At 35.8% G+C, this 18,246-nt stretch overlaps 1 protein-coding gene across 1 annotated transcript in view; it reads right to left on the reverse strand.

Annotated features, from left to right (window-relative positions):
• The window catches only part of Cda4 (chitin deacetylase Cda4), a 164,125-nt gene that overhangs the window by 43,630 nt on the left and 102,249 nt on the right, over nt 1–18,246 (reverse strand). Inside the window, exon 5 of the mRNA XM_073976766.1 lies at nt 6,445–6,587. Coding sequence (XP_073832867.1) covers nt 6,445–6,587 — 143 coding nt within the window. The remainder of the gene's footprint in view (nt 1–6,444; nt 6,588–18,246) is intronic.

An 18,246-nucleotide genomic window follows, 5' to 3' on the forward strand; every position in this document is an offset into this window, starting at 1 on the left:
TCCACAAACGTGGATAAATTTATTATCCACAAATGTGGATAATTTTATTATAAATTTATTATCCACAAACGTGGATAACTTTAATAAAAATTTATTATCCGCAAACGTGGATAAATTTATTATCCACAATCGTGGATAAATTTATTATTTATCCACAATCGTGGATAAATTTATTATCCACAAATGTGGATAAATTTATTATACACAAACGTGGATAAATTTATTATCCACACACGTGGATAAATTTATTATCCACAAACGTGAATAAATTTATTATTCACAAACGTGGATAAATTTATTATCCACAAACGTGGATAAATTTATTATCCACAAACGTGGATAAATTTATTATCCACAAACGTGGATAAATTTATTTCCCACAATGGTGGATAAATTCATTATAAATTTTTTATCCACAAAAGTGGATCAATTTATTATTTATCCACAATCGTGGATAAATTTATTATATATCCACAATCGTGGATAAATTTATTATTTATCCACAATCGTGGATAAATTTATTATTTATTCACAATCGTGGATAAATTTATTATTTATCCACAATCACGGATAAATTTATTATCCACAAATGTGGATAAATTTATTATACACAAACGTGGATAAATATATTATCCAAAACGTGGATAAATTTATTACCCACACAAGTGGATAAATTTATTATCCACAAACGTGGATACATTTATTATCCATAATCGTGGATACATTTATTATCCACAAACGTGGATAAATTTTATATAAATGTTTTATACACAACCGTGGATAAATTTATTATCCACAAACGTGGATAAATTTATTATCCACAAACGTGGATAAATTTATTATCCACAAACGTGGATAAATTTATTATCCACAAACGTGGATAAATTTATTATTCACAAACGTGGATAAATTTATTATCCACAAACGTGGATAAATTTATTATAAATGTAATATACACAAACGTGGATAAATTTATTATTCACAAACGTGGATAAATTTATTATCCACAAACGTGGATAAATTTATTATCCACAAACGTAGATAAATTTATTATCCACAAACGTGGATAAATTTATTATCCACAAACGTGGATAAATTTATTATCCACAAACGTGCATAAATTTATTTCCCACAAACGTGGATAAATTTATTATCCACAAACGTGGATAAATTTATTATCCACAAACATGCATAAATTTATTTCCCACAAAGGTGGATAAATTCATTATAAATTTTTTATCCACAAAAGTGGATCAATTTATTATTTATCCACAATCGTGGATAAATTTATTATACACAAACGTGGATAAATATATTATCCAAAACGTGGATAAATTTATTACCCACACAAGTGGATAAATTTATTATCCACAAACGTAGATACATTTATTATCCATAATCGTGGATACATTTATTATCCACAAACGTGGATAAATTTTATATAAATGTTTTATCCACAACCGTGGATAAATTTATTATCCACAAACGTGGATAAATTTATTATCCACAAACGTGGATAAATTTATTATCCACAAACGTGGATAAATTTATTATCCACAAACGTGGATAAATTTATTATCCACAAACGTGGATAAATTTATTATCCACAAACGTGGATAAATTTATTATTCACAAACGTGGATAAATTTATTATCCACAAACGTGGATAAATTTATTATAAATGTAATATACACAAACGTGGAAAAATTTATTATCCACAAACGTGGATAAATTTATTATCCACAAACGTGGATAAATTTATTATCCACAAACGTAGATAAATTTATTATCCACAAACGTGGATAAATTTATTATCCACAAACGTGGATAAATTTATTATCCACAAACGTGCATAAATTTATTTCCCACAAAGGTGGATAAATTCATTATAAATTTTTTATCCACAAAAGTGGATCAATTTATTATTTATCCACAATCGTGGATAAATTTATTATATATCCACAATCGTGGATAAATTTATTATTTATCCACAACCGTGGATAAATTTATTATTTATCCACAATCACGGATAATTTTATTATCCACAAATGTGGATAAATTTATTATACACAAACGTGGATAAATATATTATCCAAAACGTGGATAAATTTATTACCCACACAAGTGGATAAATTTATTATCCACAAACGTGGATACATTTATTATCCATAATCGTGGATACATTTATTATCCACAAACGTGGATAAATTTTATATAAATGTTTTATCCACAACCGTGGATAAATTTATTATCCACAAACGTGGATAAATTTATTATCCACAAACGTAGATAAATTTATTATCCACAAACGTGGATAAATTTATTATCCACAAACGTGGATAAATTTATTATCCACAAACGTGCATAAATTTATTTCCCACAAAGGTGGATAAATTCATTATAAATTTTTTATCCACAAAAGTGGATCAATTTATTATTTATCCACAATCGTGGATAAATTTATTATATATCCACAATCGTGGATAAATTTATTATTTATCCACAATCGTGGATAAATTTATTATTTATCCACAATCGTGGATAAATTTATTATTTATCCACAATCGTGGATAAATTTATTATTTATCCACAATCGTGGATAAATTTATTATTTATCCACAATCACGGATAATTTTATTATCCACAAATGTGGATAAATTTATTATACACAAACGTGGATAAATTTATTATCCACAAACGTGGATAAATTTATTATCCACAAACGTGGATAAATTTATTATCCACAAACGTGGATAAATTTATTATCCACAAACGTGGATAAATTTATTATCCACAAACGTGGATAAATTTATTATCCACAAACGTGGATAAATTTATTATCCACAAACGTGGATAAATTTATTATCCACAAACGTGGATAAATTTATTATCCACAAACGTGGATAAATTAATTATCCACAAACGTGGATAAATTTATTATCCACAAACGTGGATAAATTTATTATCCACAAACGTGGATAAATTTATTATCCACAAATGTGGATAAATTTATTATCCACAAATGTGGATAAATTTATTATCCACAAATGTGGATAAATTTATTATTCACAAACGTGGATAAATTTATTATCCACAAATGTGGATAAATTTATTATCCACAAACGTGGGTAAATTTATTATCCACAAACGTGGATAAATTTATTATTAATTTATTATCCACAAACGTGGATAAATTTATTATTAATTTATTATCCACAAACGTGGATAAATGTATTATCCACAAACGTGGATAACTTTATAATACATTTATTATTCACAAACGTGTATAAATTTATTATTAATTTATTATCCACAAACGTAGATAAATAAATAAACGTTGGAAATTTATTATAAATTAATTATCCATAAACGTGGATAATTTATAATGCGTTTATTATCCAGAAACGTGGATACATTTATCATAAGTTTATTATCCATAAACGTGGATAAATTATTATGCGTTTATCCAGAAACGAGTATAAATTTATTATAAGTTTATTATCCACAAACGTGGATAAATTATTATGCGTTTATCCAGAAACGAGTATAAATTTATTATAAGTTTATTATCCACAAACGTGGATAAATTTATTATCCACAAACAAGAATAAATTTATTATCCACAAACGTGGATATATTTATTAAAAATTTATTACCCACAAACGTGGATAAATTTATTATCCACAAACATAAATAAATTTATTATCCACAAACGTGGATATATTTATTAAAAATTTATTATCCACAAACGTGGATAAATTTATTACAAATGTATTATCCACAATCGTGGATAAATTTATTACAAATGTATTATCCACAATCGTGGATAAATTTATTATCCATAAATGTGGATAAATTTATTATCCACAAACGTGGATAAATTTATTATCCACAAACGTGGATAAATTTATTATCCACAAACGTGGATAAATTTATTATCCACAAACGTGGATAAATTTATTATCCACAAACGTGGATACATTTATTATCCACAAACGTGGATAAATTTATTATCCACGAACGTGGATAAATTTATTATCCACAAACGTGGATAAATTTATTATCCACAAACGTGGATAAATTTATTTCCCACAAAGGTGGACAAATTCGTAATAAATTTTTTATCCACAAAAGTGGATAAATTTATTATCCACAAAAGTGCATAAATTTATTATTTATCCACAATTGTGGATAAATTTATTATCCACAAATGTGGATTAATTTATAACACATAAACGTGGATAAATTTATTATCCACAAACGGGGATAAATTTATTATCCACAAACGGTGATAAATTTATTATAGATTTATTATCCACAAACCTGGATAAATTTTTTATCCACAAATGTGGATAAATTAATTATCCTTAAACGTGTATAAATTGTTTATCCACAATCGTGGATAAATTTATTATCAACACACGTGGATAAACTTATCATCAACGAACGGAGATAAATTAGTTGTACCCAAATGTGGATAAAATTATTTTCCACAAATGTGGATAAATTTATTATCCACAAACGTGGATAGATTTATTATAAATGTATTATCCACAACCGTGGATAAATTTATTATCCACAAACGTGGGTAAATTTATTATCCACAAACGTGGATAAATTTATTATCCACAAACGTGGATAAATTTATTATCCACAAACGTGGATAAATTTATTATCCACAAACGTGGATAAATTTATTATCCACAAACGTGGATAAATTTATTATCCACAAACGTGGATACATTTATTATCCACAAACGTGGATACATTTATTATCCACAAACATGGATACATTTATTATCCACAAACGTGGATAAATTTATTATCCACAAACGTGGATAAATTTATTATCCACAAACGTGGATAAATTTATTATCCACAAACGTGGATAAATTTATTATCCACAAACGTGGATAAATTTATTATCCACAAACGTGGATAAATTTATTATCAACACACGTGGATCAACTTATTATCAACGAACGGAGATAAGTTAGTTGTACCGAAATGTGAATAAAATTATTATCCACAAACGTGGATAAAATTATTATCCTCGATCTCGGATATATAAATTAATTATCCAACAATCGGGGTGCGTTCATTTGTATATATTGGGGAAGTTTTCCTTACCACTAATGTGATGTTTGTGGGAACAAGTATTATCACAGTTATATACATAAATATAAGTCGGATTTCCTTTAATACGAACATACATATAAGCTTTATATTATTGATGAACATTGACCCAACACATTGCATGCTTGATGCTTTTCTTTCAAGTATCCTTCCAAGAAATATTTATTACAACTTTAAACTTCCTTCTTTGAGAGCTATTTTTATGTTTTAATTAACAAAACCTGCAAAAACACACACTCACACATACTCACTAAACCAATTAAATTAAAATTAAAGAGAAAAATTCTCTCAATTTGTTTTCTTTCTTCACATAATTCAATTACAAACGACTTTAGTTGAAGATTGAAGAATACAAATTAGAACAATTTATTGTACTTGAAAGCATTTAAAATCATTTTTTGGTTTTTATGTAAACGACCACTTATCTGAAATGGCACAAAAAGCGCATCATTTACAGAATAAAGAACAGAGAAAATTTATAGAATTAAATCATTTTTAGATGCCATTTTTTTGGTACTTAATTTTGTTGGTGTTGTTGTTCTCGTTGATATTTTGTTGTTCATTTCATAACAACTGTAATTCTAGCTGAGTAGAAAATAAGGAAATAGAAAATAAAAACAAATAAAGTGTAGTGAAGCTATAGATAACAACAGCATTCAGTAGTGGTACTAAACAAAGAAAATAAGAAGTGCCACTAAATCATAGTTTTTTGAGGGTGTAACAGGCTGTGTTAAAGCAGAAAAAAAAACAAAGAAAAGCTATTCCCAAAAAAAATTTATGAAATATTTGGTTCTTTAGTTATTTTCGGACTGCTTGTTTTCTCGGGGTGTTTCCAAATTTTTTCCGCATAGTTATTTTCTGTTCTCTTGGCGTTTAAAAATGCATTTAATCATATTTTTAATATTTTCTCTTTTGTTTTCTAGCGAAATGTTTTTTTTTTGGGTTTCTCTTGTTTTTGTCTTTGTATGGAAATAGTAATTCATTTGCTTGAAAAAAGGCGTTCAACAAAAATTTAACTTTATTTTGTTTTGGCTGTGTTTGTTCAAGTGGTCACTATAATTGACATACATACATACATATTTCTTTGTAATTGTAATTTTTGTTTCTTTTTCTTATTGCCGCACACATATGGTTTCCATTTGGTACACCATAGCGTATAAGTTATTTGAGGATTTGACGAAATTGTAAACATCAGTCATACGCAGCATAGGCCAAAATTCATAAGGCAAATGTTCTCGATAAAATGTTTAATTTTTTCTAAATTGTATTTTAATTTCTTTTGTTTTTTTTTTCAATATTAACACTTACCTATATTCATGCGACAAGAAGAATGTACCACGAATGTTACAGCCATTTGGATTCTTGCGTTTGCCATTGAAAATCTTCAAATAATGATCGTAGTTATTCAAATTGACAGCGCCATCGAATGTCAACATAATCATTTGTGGTACCTGCAATAGAAGGAGGATAAAATAAAGTTATTAGGTGTTGAATAAAACAAATTTTATGTAGTTAAATGAAAAGGAAGTGACACATAAAGAAGAGTGGAATCAAATTATAGTCAATATTCCCAAACTATTTCGGCCTCAAAAACATATAGCAGAACCACATCGTCTCCATAAACCTTCTTATTGCAAAAAATATAAAAATACTGAGCAATTAGGACATTCAGAAAAGGCAAATCATAATTAAATTGCATGTCAATAATGTAGAAAGTATGCGATGGGCCGCCAAGGGCTTGGTGATTGTTATCATTCTGTTCAGTATAAATTTACGAATTACATTTAAGTTAGGATCTTTTGAGTTTTAGGGTAGCATAGAAAAGAGTTACAAAACTTCCAAGCTTCGTTGGGAGTTATGTCCGTAAAGCTAAGCGGACATAACATCCAGAAAAACGGACACATAACCCCACATGAATTTTTTCCTAATTTTAAAATTTTTTGTTTAATTTCAAAATTTACTATTATTTTCTATTGATCAAAGCGGAATTGTACATTTGAGAAGGTTTAAGTGCCAAACAATGCGGAAGTGCCCAAAATATCCTGCAGATTTCATAAAAGTATTTAAAAACGAAAACATATCTGAATTTGTCAGTATCAGTTCGGAGAAGTTTTATCAGACTATGGATAAATTTATTATCCATAATTATCTGCAAAAGTGGATAAATTTATTATCCACCAACGTGGATAAATGAATTATCCATAAAATAGATACTTTTAAATTTAAAGTTATTATTCACAAACGTGGGAGTGACGTAGGGGATGGAAGACACCAAGGAACGGTCCTGACCGGTTTTAACATGGCAAAGCCCAGGATAAGAACGTTAAAAACTTGGGTTTGGGCGTCGGGTTAGTAACCCTTCCCTAGAAAAAAACAGTCTACTATGAAAATACGAAAGAAAAGAAAAACAATCCCCTCTAAAGTTGACGAACCCCGCAAACGTTTTAAGGACCATGATCTGCGAATCTGTACCTGGAATGTCCGCACTCTTTATAGAGAAAGTGCAATTTTCGCATTTGCAGACGTACTTGACAAGTACAAGGCCGATATTACTAAAGGTGACGCACTGTATTATAGCTGTCATGACGTGAAGCATGAGTTTGGTTGCGGATTTGTAGTTAGTCGGAGACTAAAACATCTGGTATCCAGTGAATGAAAGACTTGCTGCAATTCGATTAAAAGCTAAATTCTTCAACATCAGCTTTATTTGCGCTCATGCTCCCACTGAAGAAAAAGACGAACAGACCAAAGATATATTTTACGAGCGCTTAGAAGAAACATATGACCGTTGCCCTGCCCATGACATTAAAATCATTCTAGGCGATTTTAATGCCAAAATTGGAAAGGAGAATGTCTTTGGCCCAACAGTCGGGAAATTCAGTCTCCACAGTGAAACATCGGACAATGGTATGAGGCTGATAGACTTTGCAGCTGCAAAAAACTTGGTAGTTAGCAATACCAGATTTAATCATCTCGATATTCATAAGAGCACCTGGCTGTCGCTAGATCGAAGAATAAGAAATCAAATTGATCACGTTGTGATAGATGGAAGACATTCATCGAACGTGTTGGATGTACGATCGTTCCGAGGCGCAAACATTGATTCGGACCACTACCTTGTTGCAGCAAAGGTACATACCCGTCTAAACGTTGCAAATACAGCAGGAACAGACACAACGCGGAAGTTGGACATCGATAGGCTGCAAACACAACAGATAGCCACAGCATATTCCACTCAACTAGCCCAATTGCTTAATGAAAGCACTCCTCATCCCGATAACTTATCAGAGCAATGGCAAAGTATTACCCACTCCATGCAAACAGCCGCAAAATCCATACTTGGATTCCAGAGACCTCCACAAAGGAATTCATGGTATGACCAGGTGTATCGTGCTGCTACCGAAGAGAAAAATGCGGCATATATAATAATAATTGTTCCACAAACATCCCATAAGGGACAAGGGAGACTTCTCTCATATCAATGAGTGCACCCCGATTCATATTGGCTCAATGATATGGGATCTACAGTTTATCGCCGAGTCCGAACGGCGTGTCTAAGACACCACTTTTGTAGAGAAGTTTTACATGGCTGAAATACTCAGGAAATGTCGCCAACATTACTGAGGGGCATTTTGCCACCGTTGAAAAGTGTTTTGATGTTGCCGGGCCGGGGAATCGAACCCACGACCTTATGTGTGCAAGGCGGGTGTGCATACCATTGCACCACGGTGGCACCCATATAGAGCTACTTTACAATCAGTAGCAACGCGTAGCGCATTAGAGAGATATCGGGAGAAAAGGAGAGAAGAGAAACGTCTTTTCCGCTAGATAAAGAGAGAAATGGGAAAGCGGGAGTGTGAAAAAATCGAGATGTACAGGAGCCAGAATGAAGTCCGAAAATTCTACCAAAGAGTGAAACATCAAACAGATGGTACAGGAACATCCTCCTGTAGAGACCAGCAAGGTAATCTGGTAACTGATACAGATAGCGTGCTCAGAATATGGAAGGAACATTTTTCCAATCTGCTGGTATCCAATAGTAGCGAAGTCGACGAAGATACCACAGATCCAATCCCAGAAGATGGTATAGAATGTATACCACCCGGCCAAGATGAGGTAAAAACAGCAATCAACCGACTGAAGAATAATAAAACAGCAGGACCCGATGGCTTACCATCCGACCTGTTTAAAACCGGAGGCGACGGCAAGGTGTTTGCATCAGCTAGTTAGCTCCATCTGGCAGGAAGAACTCGTACCCGACGATTGGAACCTGAGCATCCTGTGTCCCGTCCACAAGAAAGGATATAAGACCGTATGCTCCAACTATAGGTGCATAAGTCTTCTCCCTATTGCCTAAAAGATAGTGTCAGGGATATTGTGCGAACGACTAAAGCCAATGGTCAACGAAATATTTGGACCATACCAATGTGGCTTTAGACCTGGCAAGTCCACCATTGACCAGATATTTACCCTGCGGCAAATCCTGGAGAAGACCCAACAATAGCCAGATGTTACTTGCTTATGCTGATGAGATAGACATCATGGGACGATCAGTAAAAGAAGTAACCGATACCTTTATGAAGGTCGAAGGAGAATCTGCTAAAATGGGTCTAGCGGTAAACGGCGAAAAGACCAAATTGATGGCGTCGACGCTTTAAGCGTCCATAGAGCTCGGACTAACTGTGGAAGTTGGTACCTATAATTTTGAGGTAGTTAAAGACTTCGTCTACCTCGGCACTGCCATAAACACAACAAACAACATCAGTTGTGAAATAAAAAGAAGAATTGTATTGGCCAACAGATGCTACTTTGGTTTAAGTAAGCAGTTTAAAAACAAAGCCACATCTGGTCAAACAAAAATAACGCTTTACAAAACACTGATACTGCCCATGATAATGTATGGTTTCGAAGCCTGGGTACTTGCGCAAGCAGACATGGCAGCGCTTGTTGTGTTTGAGAGAAAAATTCTTCGAAAGATCTACGGACCGATCTGCGTTGATGGTGAATATCGACGTCGTATGAACCACGAGCTATATCAGCTATACAAAGACATGAATATAGTTAAACGTATCGAGATACAACGATTGCGTTGGCTAGGCCATATCATAAGAATGAACGATGATGAACCCGCTAAAAAGGCGTATGAATACATGCCACATAGCAGTACACGCAGAATTGGGAGGCCAAATGGCTCAAACAAATGGATGAAGAGATGACAAGGCGCGGTATTCCAGAAAGCGAAGCGAAAAACAGAGAGAATTGGATGTCTTTTCTTAGTTCGGTCTATGAAACAAATGTTCTGTAATGGGCCAGCTTAGTAAATTAGTAAGTATTCCTATGCCCTCATAAGTACATATGCAAAAAAATCATCAACCTTAGTCAACTTCTTCTATTTTTGTCCATTTTTGTGTAAAAGCGGCAACCCTGTGCGTCGCGTATAACTGTAGCATCTTATTCCTGAAAAGCTTATGTACTTGGGTAGTGATGTATACTCGGCTCTATACTCGGCCCCGTACCGACTATAGACTTGCACACTTTTTGTTATGACCTTAATATTCCACCTCCCACTCCTCCATTAACCCACAAAAATGGTTTCAGATAACCTGTGACAACAACAACATCTCGAAGATCTGTGGGGTCATATTCGGACACATCAATTGCAACTGGTTGGCCGCTTAGGATTAAAAGGAAATAATTTACACAAATGCTGTAGCTGTGAATATTATCTTCGGAGTCCCCCACCACTCTTTGTAGTCGAAATATAATATGCGATCTGCTAAAATTTCTAAGCTTCAACTATGAGTTAAGAAGTGAAGGTAAATCTCAAGTTTGAAGCAGAAAAAGGAATTATTGTGGAACAATAAAGTAGGAACTACATATCCTGTACAAACTCACATTTCTATTAGAACTTTTTATTTGAAATTTCTTCCGAGATCCCACTAATTCTCATTATTTTATTATTAAGCATTATAAGGTCTAACTGTTCAAATATGTCCAGAATTTAATCTATAGACAGATTGGTGTAAAATCATTGGTATAAAATAAATCCTTTGCCTTTTAGATGTCGTTCTTCTTTATTTCCCTTCTTAATACTTTATTGCAAAATGTCTTCGTTTTGTGTTTCCATTGCTCAATAAAATTTTGTCATAATTTCCAGATCATTTACCTCTCATGCCACCACAATAACCAATATTACCAACCATTTGTCAAGACTATTATCATTTCTTTAGTTTATACGATTTATGTTAATAGACTTAGAAATATTTACTATTCTTTTTTTTTTGTTATTTTCAACCTCAAGACCACCATTGCTATTGTCCATTATGGTCAAGCAACAACAATAAGAACAACATTACAAACATAAATACCATTATTGACACAAAATGACGTTCTGTTCAGAATGGAAATTTTTGCAATTTTTGTCACTTTTACTTTATGCAAGCAAAAACAGGAAAAATGCAAATCTTGTAAAATATTCCTGCTTTTTTTTCCAGATGCCATAAAACGATTCTTCTGTGCAGTAAGGAATCATCATTTCACCGTCAACAAACCAAAGAAAATTGCACAAACGAAAATAATAAAAACGGGAGAAAAAAATATTTACATTTCTAGTCGACAAATAAGGGAAATATTTTCATTTAACATTCAACGGATTTCGAGGGGAAGAAGAAAGTAAGAAAAAAAAACGTAACTCTCGTAAAAAAGCGCCCAGATTTGGAATGCAAAGTTCAAGTGGCGTTGGCAAGGTGGCTGTTGTGTTGACGAAGAAAAGTGGGCCGCTCAAGTAGTAATACGCGAAATGATACTTTTCATAAATAAATTGGGCCGTGTAGTGGCTGTAGAGAGTGAAGCAGCTGCAATATTCCAGGCCATTTTCGTTCACAGTCACTGCATTTAGGTTAGCCACTGGCCTTGCTTAGGTAAAGTGGATTGAATGCTGCCGCTGCCTATGCAGTGGTAGGTGGTGGTTGTGGAGTGCTAGGTGGTGGTAATGGTGAAAGTGTCACTATTTATGTTGGTATTTGCCTCATAGCCTTATTTTGTTGCTGCTGTTGTCGAAATTTTGTTCTATTTTCTAGCATTTTATGATTATTTTTAAATTTCCACCGGCCAGCCCCCTTCTGTTGAGAATAACAACACCAATCTTTGGTTTATGGTTCAAATAGTTTGTTTTCTGATTTTGTATTTTCTTCTTCTTCTTCTTCTCTTTTAACTGGCCTTAAATCATTTTAGCATTCGAAGCAGGACTAAAGTAAGTCCTAGGCAAATGTATTTTGAATTCTGTTGAATATTTGTATTTGCGCTCTCGATTATTCTTTCCTGTCTATAGATTTTTGACACTTGCCATGGATTTTGAATAGTCGATGTTATTGAACTGCAAGAGCAGCAGCAGCGGCAGCTGAAGGATCTATTGAAGTGTATGAATAATAAGTATTGACAGATGGTGGCAATATTTGAATGCCAGGATAAATGGATTGATGGTTGATGGTTTCATGGTGGTTTGTCATGGCTGAATGAATGCATAAATAGTGGACATTCAGTTGTTTGTTTGGATATGAATAGAGGGGTATTTTGGATGAATAGAGATTTTTTAAAGGGGACTATTTTATTTTTTTCTCATTGCTCATGAGACCACAGTGGTGTGAAAAATAAATTACCTTTAAATAAGATGTGAGGGAATCGAAAGAATATGAGGTGGTTATATCCCTGACGTTTTATTAAAGTACTCCCGAGCTGGTGGGCGCAAAATAACTTTCTGAGTATTTCCGCCATGGAAAACTTGTCATACACCGACAAATTTTTGATGGAAAGTTTTATAACATTTTAACCATTTCGGTAAGATATTGATGCCACAACCTACAACATACCGAAAATCAGGAGGTACCTTTCTATGGGAGCTATATCAAAACGGACCGGCTATATCAAAAACCCCTCTTAAGTTGGGGACCCCCAAACGTTTTAAGGACCATGATCTCCGGAATTGCATCTGGAGTTGTTGCATTCTTTATAGGAAAGATACCAAGGAACGGTCCTGACCGGGATTTATCTTGATCCCTTTTTCATCTCAAGTGGATACTGACCGCCCCGTGGTGTCACCTGGGGTAGCTGCCTTTAACACCCGTTAAAGGTAGTGAACTTAAATGGCTGCGCGTTCAACCATATGAACGTTAAAATCTCGGGTTTAGGCGCTGGGTTAGTAACCCTCCCCTAGAAAAAGCAGCCTACTATGAAAAAACAAAAGAAAAGAAAAATCCCTCAAAAGTTGACGACCCCCGCAAACGTTTTAAGGACCATGATCTGCGAATCTGCACCTGGAATGTTCGCACTCTTTATAGAGAAAGTGCAGTTTACGCATTGGCAGAAGTACTTGAAAAATACAAGGCCGATATTACTGCCATACTGGAAATACGATGGATTGGGAAATGCTGCTAGGTTCCGTAAGATACTAACTAAGGACCCAATATCTATATGTAGTATCAAACGGAGCGATGGTTCCTGGACTAAATCCGGTCTAGAGACTTTGGATCTGCTGTCAAAGGTTCATTTTCCGGGTTGTGTTGATTTCGACGGAGCCTTGCCAACAGCAAGTCACAGTCGAGTCCAAACTGTCGAGGATGAACAGCTGATTGACAGAATAACTAATCATACAAGAATTCGGTGGGCGATCAAAAGTTTCCAGCTTTATAAATCACCGGGACCGGATGGTATAATACCGGCAATGCTACAGAATGTGGCTGAGCCGGCGCTATCAATCCTGGTAGACATTTTAAAGGTTTGTTTATTGTTATCGTACATACCTGGCCTGTGGAAGGAGGTAAAGGTGACCTACATCCCCAAAGAGGGGAAGCCAAGTCACACTCTATCAAAGGACTACAGACCAATTAGTCTTTCTTCCTTTCTTTTAAAAAAGTTAGAAAGGTTACTGGATCTTGAAATCAGAACACAAGTAAAACTCAATAACATCAGCAAATCACAACATGCCTACACTAAAGGCAAATCAGTGGACACTTCCGTGCATGAGGTGGTCGGGCGTTTTGAGAAGCATATGGAAAATGCAGGCTTCAGGCTGGCGGCCTTCTTCGATATAGAGGGGGCTTTCAATAACGTGAAGCTTGAATCAATCCACAATGCTCTCAGCAACACAGGTATTTCCTCCATTCTTGTGGAATGGATTGCTGAGATACTAAAAAGTACAATCATCAACTCATGCCTAGGAGAGAGTTCCGTGAGGAAATCTGTTAACAGAGGCACTCCGCAGTGAGGAGTTCTCTCACCCCTGCTATGGATTCTGGTAATAAATGAAATACTTGTGTGCTTCGACCTGCTGAAGATCAAGGTGGTTGCCTATGCTGATGATGTGGTTGTGCTGATAAGTGGCAAATTCCTGACAACCCTGTCTGAGCTCATGCAAGAATCCTTAGTACAACTTGCAAACTGGGCCCAGAACAACGGTCTGGGAGTAAACCCGAAAAAACAGAACTTGTACTATTCACAGTCCTGGACTGGGTGGCCCTGGAGTTTCCTACGGAAGCTTAATACCTCAGCACTATTCTGGACCATCGCTTGTCATGGAAAATAAATGTAGAGGAGCGAACGAAGAAGGGACTCATGACACTCTACTCCTGTAAGAACACCGTTGGGAAAAGCTGGGGATTGAGACCACAGATCATACACTGGCTGTATGTATCCGTGGTCCTGCCCATACTTACCTATGGTGGACTGGTCTGGTGGCAAGCTCTTGGGTATGAAGAGTTACTCTCCAAATTATGAAGTGTACAAAGAACCGCGTCACTGCTGATTACCGGATCGATTAAAAGCACTCCTCAAGCTGCTTTAATCGTCATCCTGGATCCCCAACCTTTGGATATCCTAATCCAGTTTCAGGCGGCGAGAACTGCTTTTAGACACCGGGAGTCAGGGTGTTGGCGTGGTTCTCACTTTGGACACTCGAATGTCCTAAAACTAATTGATGGTCGAGTTAGGTGACAATGGTTGCGTAAGCGATTATATGCCTACCACATTCAAGTTTGACTCCTTAACCGCTATCTTCCCGAGCAGAGACGCATGGGCTGAGTGCATATCTCCTCTGGACGGTCTGGCAATTTACACAGACGGGTCCAATATGGAAGAAGGTACTTGCGCTGGCGTCTACTGCGAGAATCCACTAATTAAAATCTCATACAAGCTCGACGATAACTGTAGTGTTTTTCAGGCGCAGATTCTTGCTATCAGGAAAGCAGCTGAATTGGTTAAAGGGTTTGAAGGCAGTCTTACAGGACCGGTGACTATATATGTCGATAGTCAAGCGGCCCTCAAGGCTCTCAAGTCATGGACCATAAATTCAAGAGCTATTCTTGATTGCAGGAGAGCTCTGCAGGATATACACACATCGTAAAGCTATGTTGGGTTCCGGGTCACAGCAACATCATGGGAAACGAGGTAGCAGATGAACTGGCTCGAGGTGGCTCTAGGTCTATCGACTTAACAGTTAATAAAACCGTCCGGCCACCCATGTGTCACTACATCGGCAAACTTCGGGAGTTCTTCAATGAGAAAGCACATCAAAGATGGCTGTTGGAACCTGTTTGTAGGATATCCAAGGCAACCTGGCCTGTGGTTTCTCATCGAAGAACGGATGAAAATTGCGGTTGGACTTATAACAGGTCACTGCAGAGTAAGATCCCTAACTTCAAAATAGGACGACAGTGGCATTAACTACTGCAGACTATGTGAAGATGCGGAGAAGATAGAGACTGTCGAACATCTGCTTTGTAGTGGGACACCTTTCATCAACTGTTAAGTCGATAGACCTAGAGCCACCTCGAGCCAGTTCATCTGCTACCTCGTTTCCCATGATGTTGCTGTGACCCGGAACCCAACATAGCTTTGCAAACAAGGAGATACCGTACACTAGGTAGATATGAGATAGACACTCTGACCTTCCTGTCTAACACAGATCCCATCGCCCTACTCAACTTTGGCAAATGGCTTGGCAAAGTTCCTTAAGAACCTATAATAATCAGACTCTTTTCACTCTTCCAGAACATTCTCACCTATACCTATCTGTGCTGCACCATCAACTCAACATCTCCTACACTCACCATAATCTCATCACCTCTACCCTATCATCCTCAGCTCATAAAACTACATCAACACTCTCTCATCTCTATTTAAATCTTCAGCAATAGCCTACACAGTATGAACACAGTGGACCAAAAGTCTCCGAGTGGAGCAATCATCTATTCTACTAGATGGCTGCGCATCCTTAAACCTAAGCTAACCTTGAGAAAGGCATCACAACAACACATCAAGTTGTCATGTTATAAAGCATAAGTTTGGTTGCAGATTTGTAGTTGGTCAGAGGATTAAACATCTACTCTCCAGCTTCACCACAGGTAATGAAAGACTTGATGCAATAGGGATAAAAGCAAAATTCGTCAACATCAGCTTTATTTGAGCTCATGCTCCCACCGAATACAGGGACGAGCAGACCAGTGTTATATTTTACAAGCGCTTAGAAGAATCTTATGACCGTTGACCTGCCCACGGCATTAAAATTATCCCAGGCAATTTCAATGCTAAAATTGGAAAGAAGAATATGTTTGGCATAACAAACCGGAAATTCAGTCTTCACAGTGATACATATAAGTATCTTAACATTCATAAGGGCACCTGACTGTCTCCAGACCAAAAAACAAGAAATCAAATTGATGGAACATTCATCGAGCACCCTATTTAATAATGTACGAACAGACACAACACGGAAGTTGGACATCGGTAAGCTGTAATTACAACATATAGTCACAGCATATCCCACTCAACTGATCCAATTGGCTAATGAAAGCACTTTTCATTCCGATAACATATCGACACACTGGCAAAGTATTGCCCACTCAATGCAAGCAGCCGTAAAATCCATACTTGGATACCAGAGACCTACACCAAGGAATTTTTTGGGGATTCATACATGAGAAAAAATCCAAAAACAAGAAAAAATGGTGAAGGATTTTAAATAAATTGCGGTCAAAGTTCAGGTTTTTAAGATTTTCACGATTTTGCTTGGAAACGGCAAATCCTATTGAAATGGGATTGAACAAGTAAAAAAGTGTCAGTCGGCTTTGCCGACAGATATATACCCTCAGACAATGTGAAGCGAAACCTTTACCTCCGGACAGATCGAATGTATTTCAGGTCTCTTCAGAATTTTGTGACCCTTTTTGGATATTTGAACTTGCCGACAACAATGTGGAATAGGAATTAACTGCACTAAGACATAAATGTTGAACTTTTGAAGGGCAGGGAGATATCGATCCTCCCGTTTTAGAAGGTTAACTAAATTTTGATAAAATATTAGGAGATCCAAAGTTTGGACCAAGTTGGTTGCCCCATTCAAGTGATATCGTCCTAGCATATTTGTGACATTTTTTAAATATTGGGGAGAAGTACCGAAAGTTGTGGACCGGTATTGCCCATGTAACTAAGTTTGGATATAATATGACGAAGACCAAATGTTGGACCAAATCGGTTGAACAGTTCGAGAGTTATCGTGCTCTCCGACGGCCTTATATGGTGACATACGGGTTTTTACAACTTTCGAGCTGTTTTCCCAAGAAATATGGACTTGCCCCTGAAAAAACTTCAAGAGTTACCGTACGAACAATTTTTCCGAACATTTTGAACTTTTGTGGGGAAGGTACCTGAAGGAGTGGACCGATATGGCTTATCTTCGAACTTAAACTATTTTTGGACTAAATATTACTAAGGTTAAATTTTATATTGAATCGGCAGATCCGTTTGAGAGTTATCTTGCGCTCCAACCACTACACACGGTGTCATAGGGATTTTTTTGCGCCTTTCAGGCTATTTTCTCAGGAAGTATGGACTTGCCCCTGATGAAATGTGTACCGTCGTATGGGGGGGGGGGGGGGGGGGGCAGTGAATACAAGTTGCTACAACAAAAATCAAAGTGATTCGAGTGCAGGCCCTAAACTGGACTTTTCCGAAATTTTGTGTGGGAGGTACCCGAAGAGAAGACCGATTTAGTCCATATTGAAGCCTTATCTAAGTCTGGTACACATTTCACGATGGGCAAAGTATGGACCAAATCGG

Source organism: Musca autumnalis, unplaced genomic scaffold (genome assembly GCF_047663935.1).
Source record: "Musca autumnalis isolate F117 unplaced genomic scaffold, ASM4766393v1 scaffold_3, whole genome shotgun sequence".
Lineage (NCBI taxonomy): Eukaryota > Metazoa > Arthropoda > Insecta > Diptera > Muscidae > Musca > Musca autumnalis.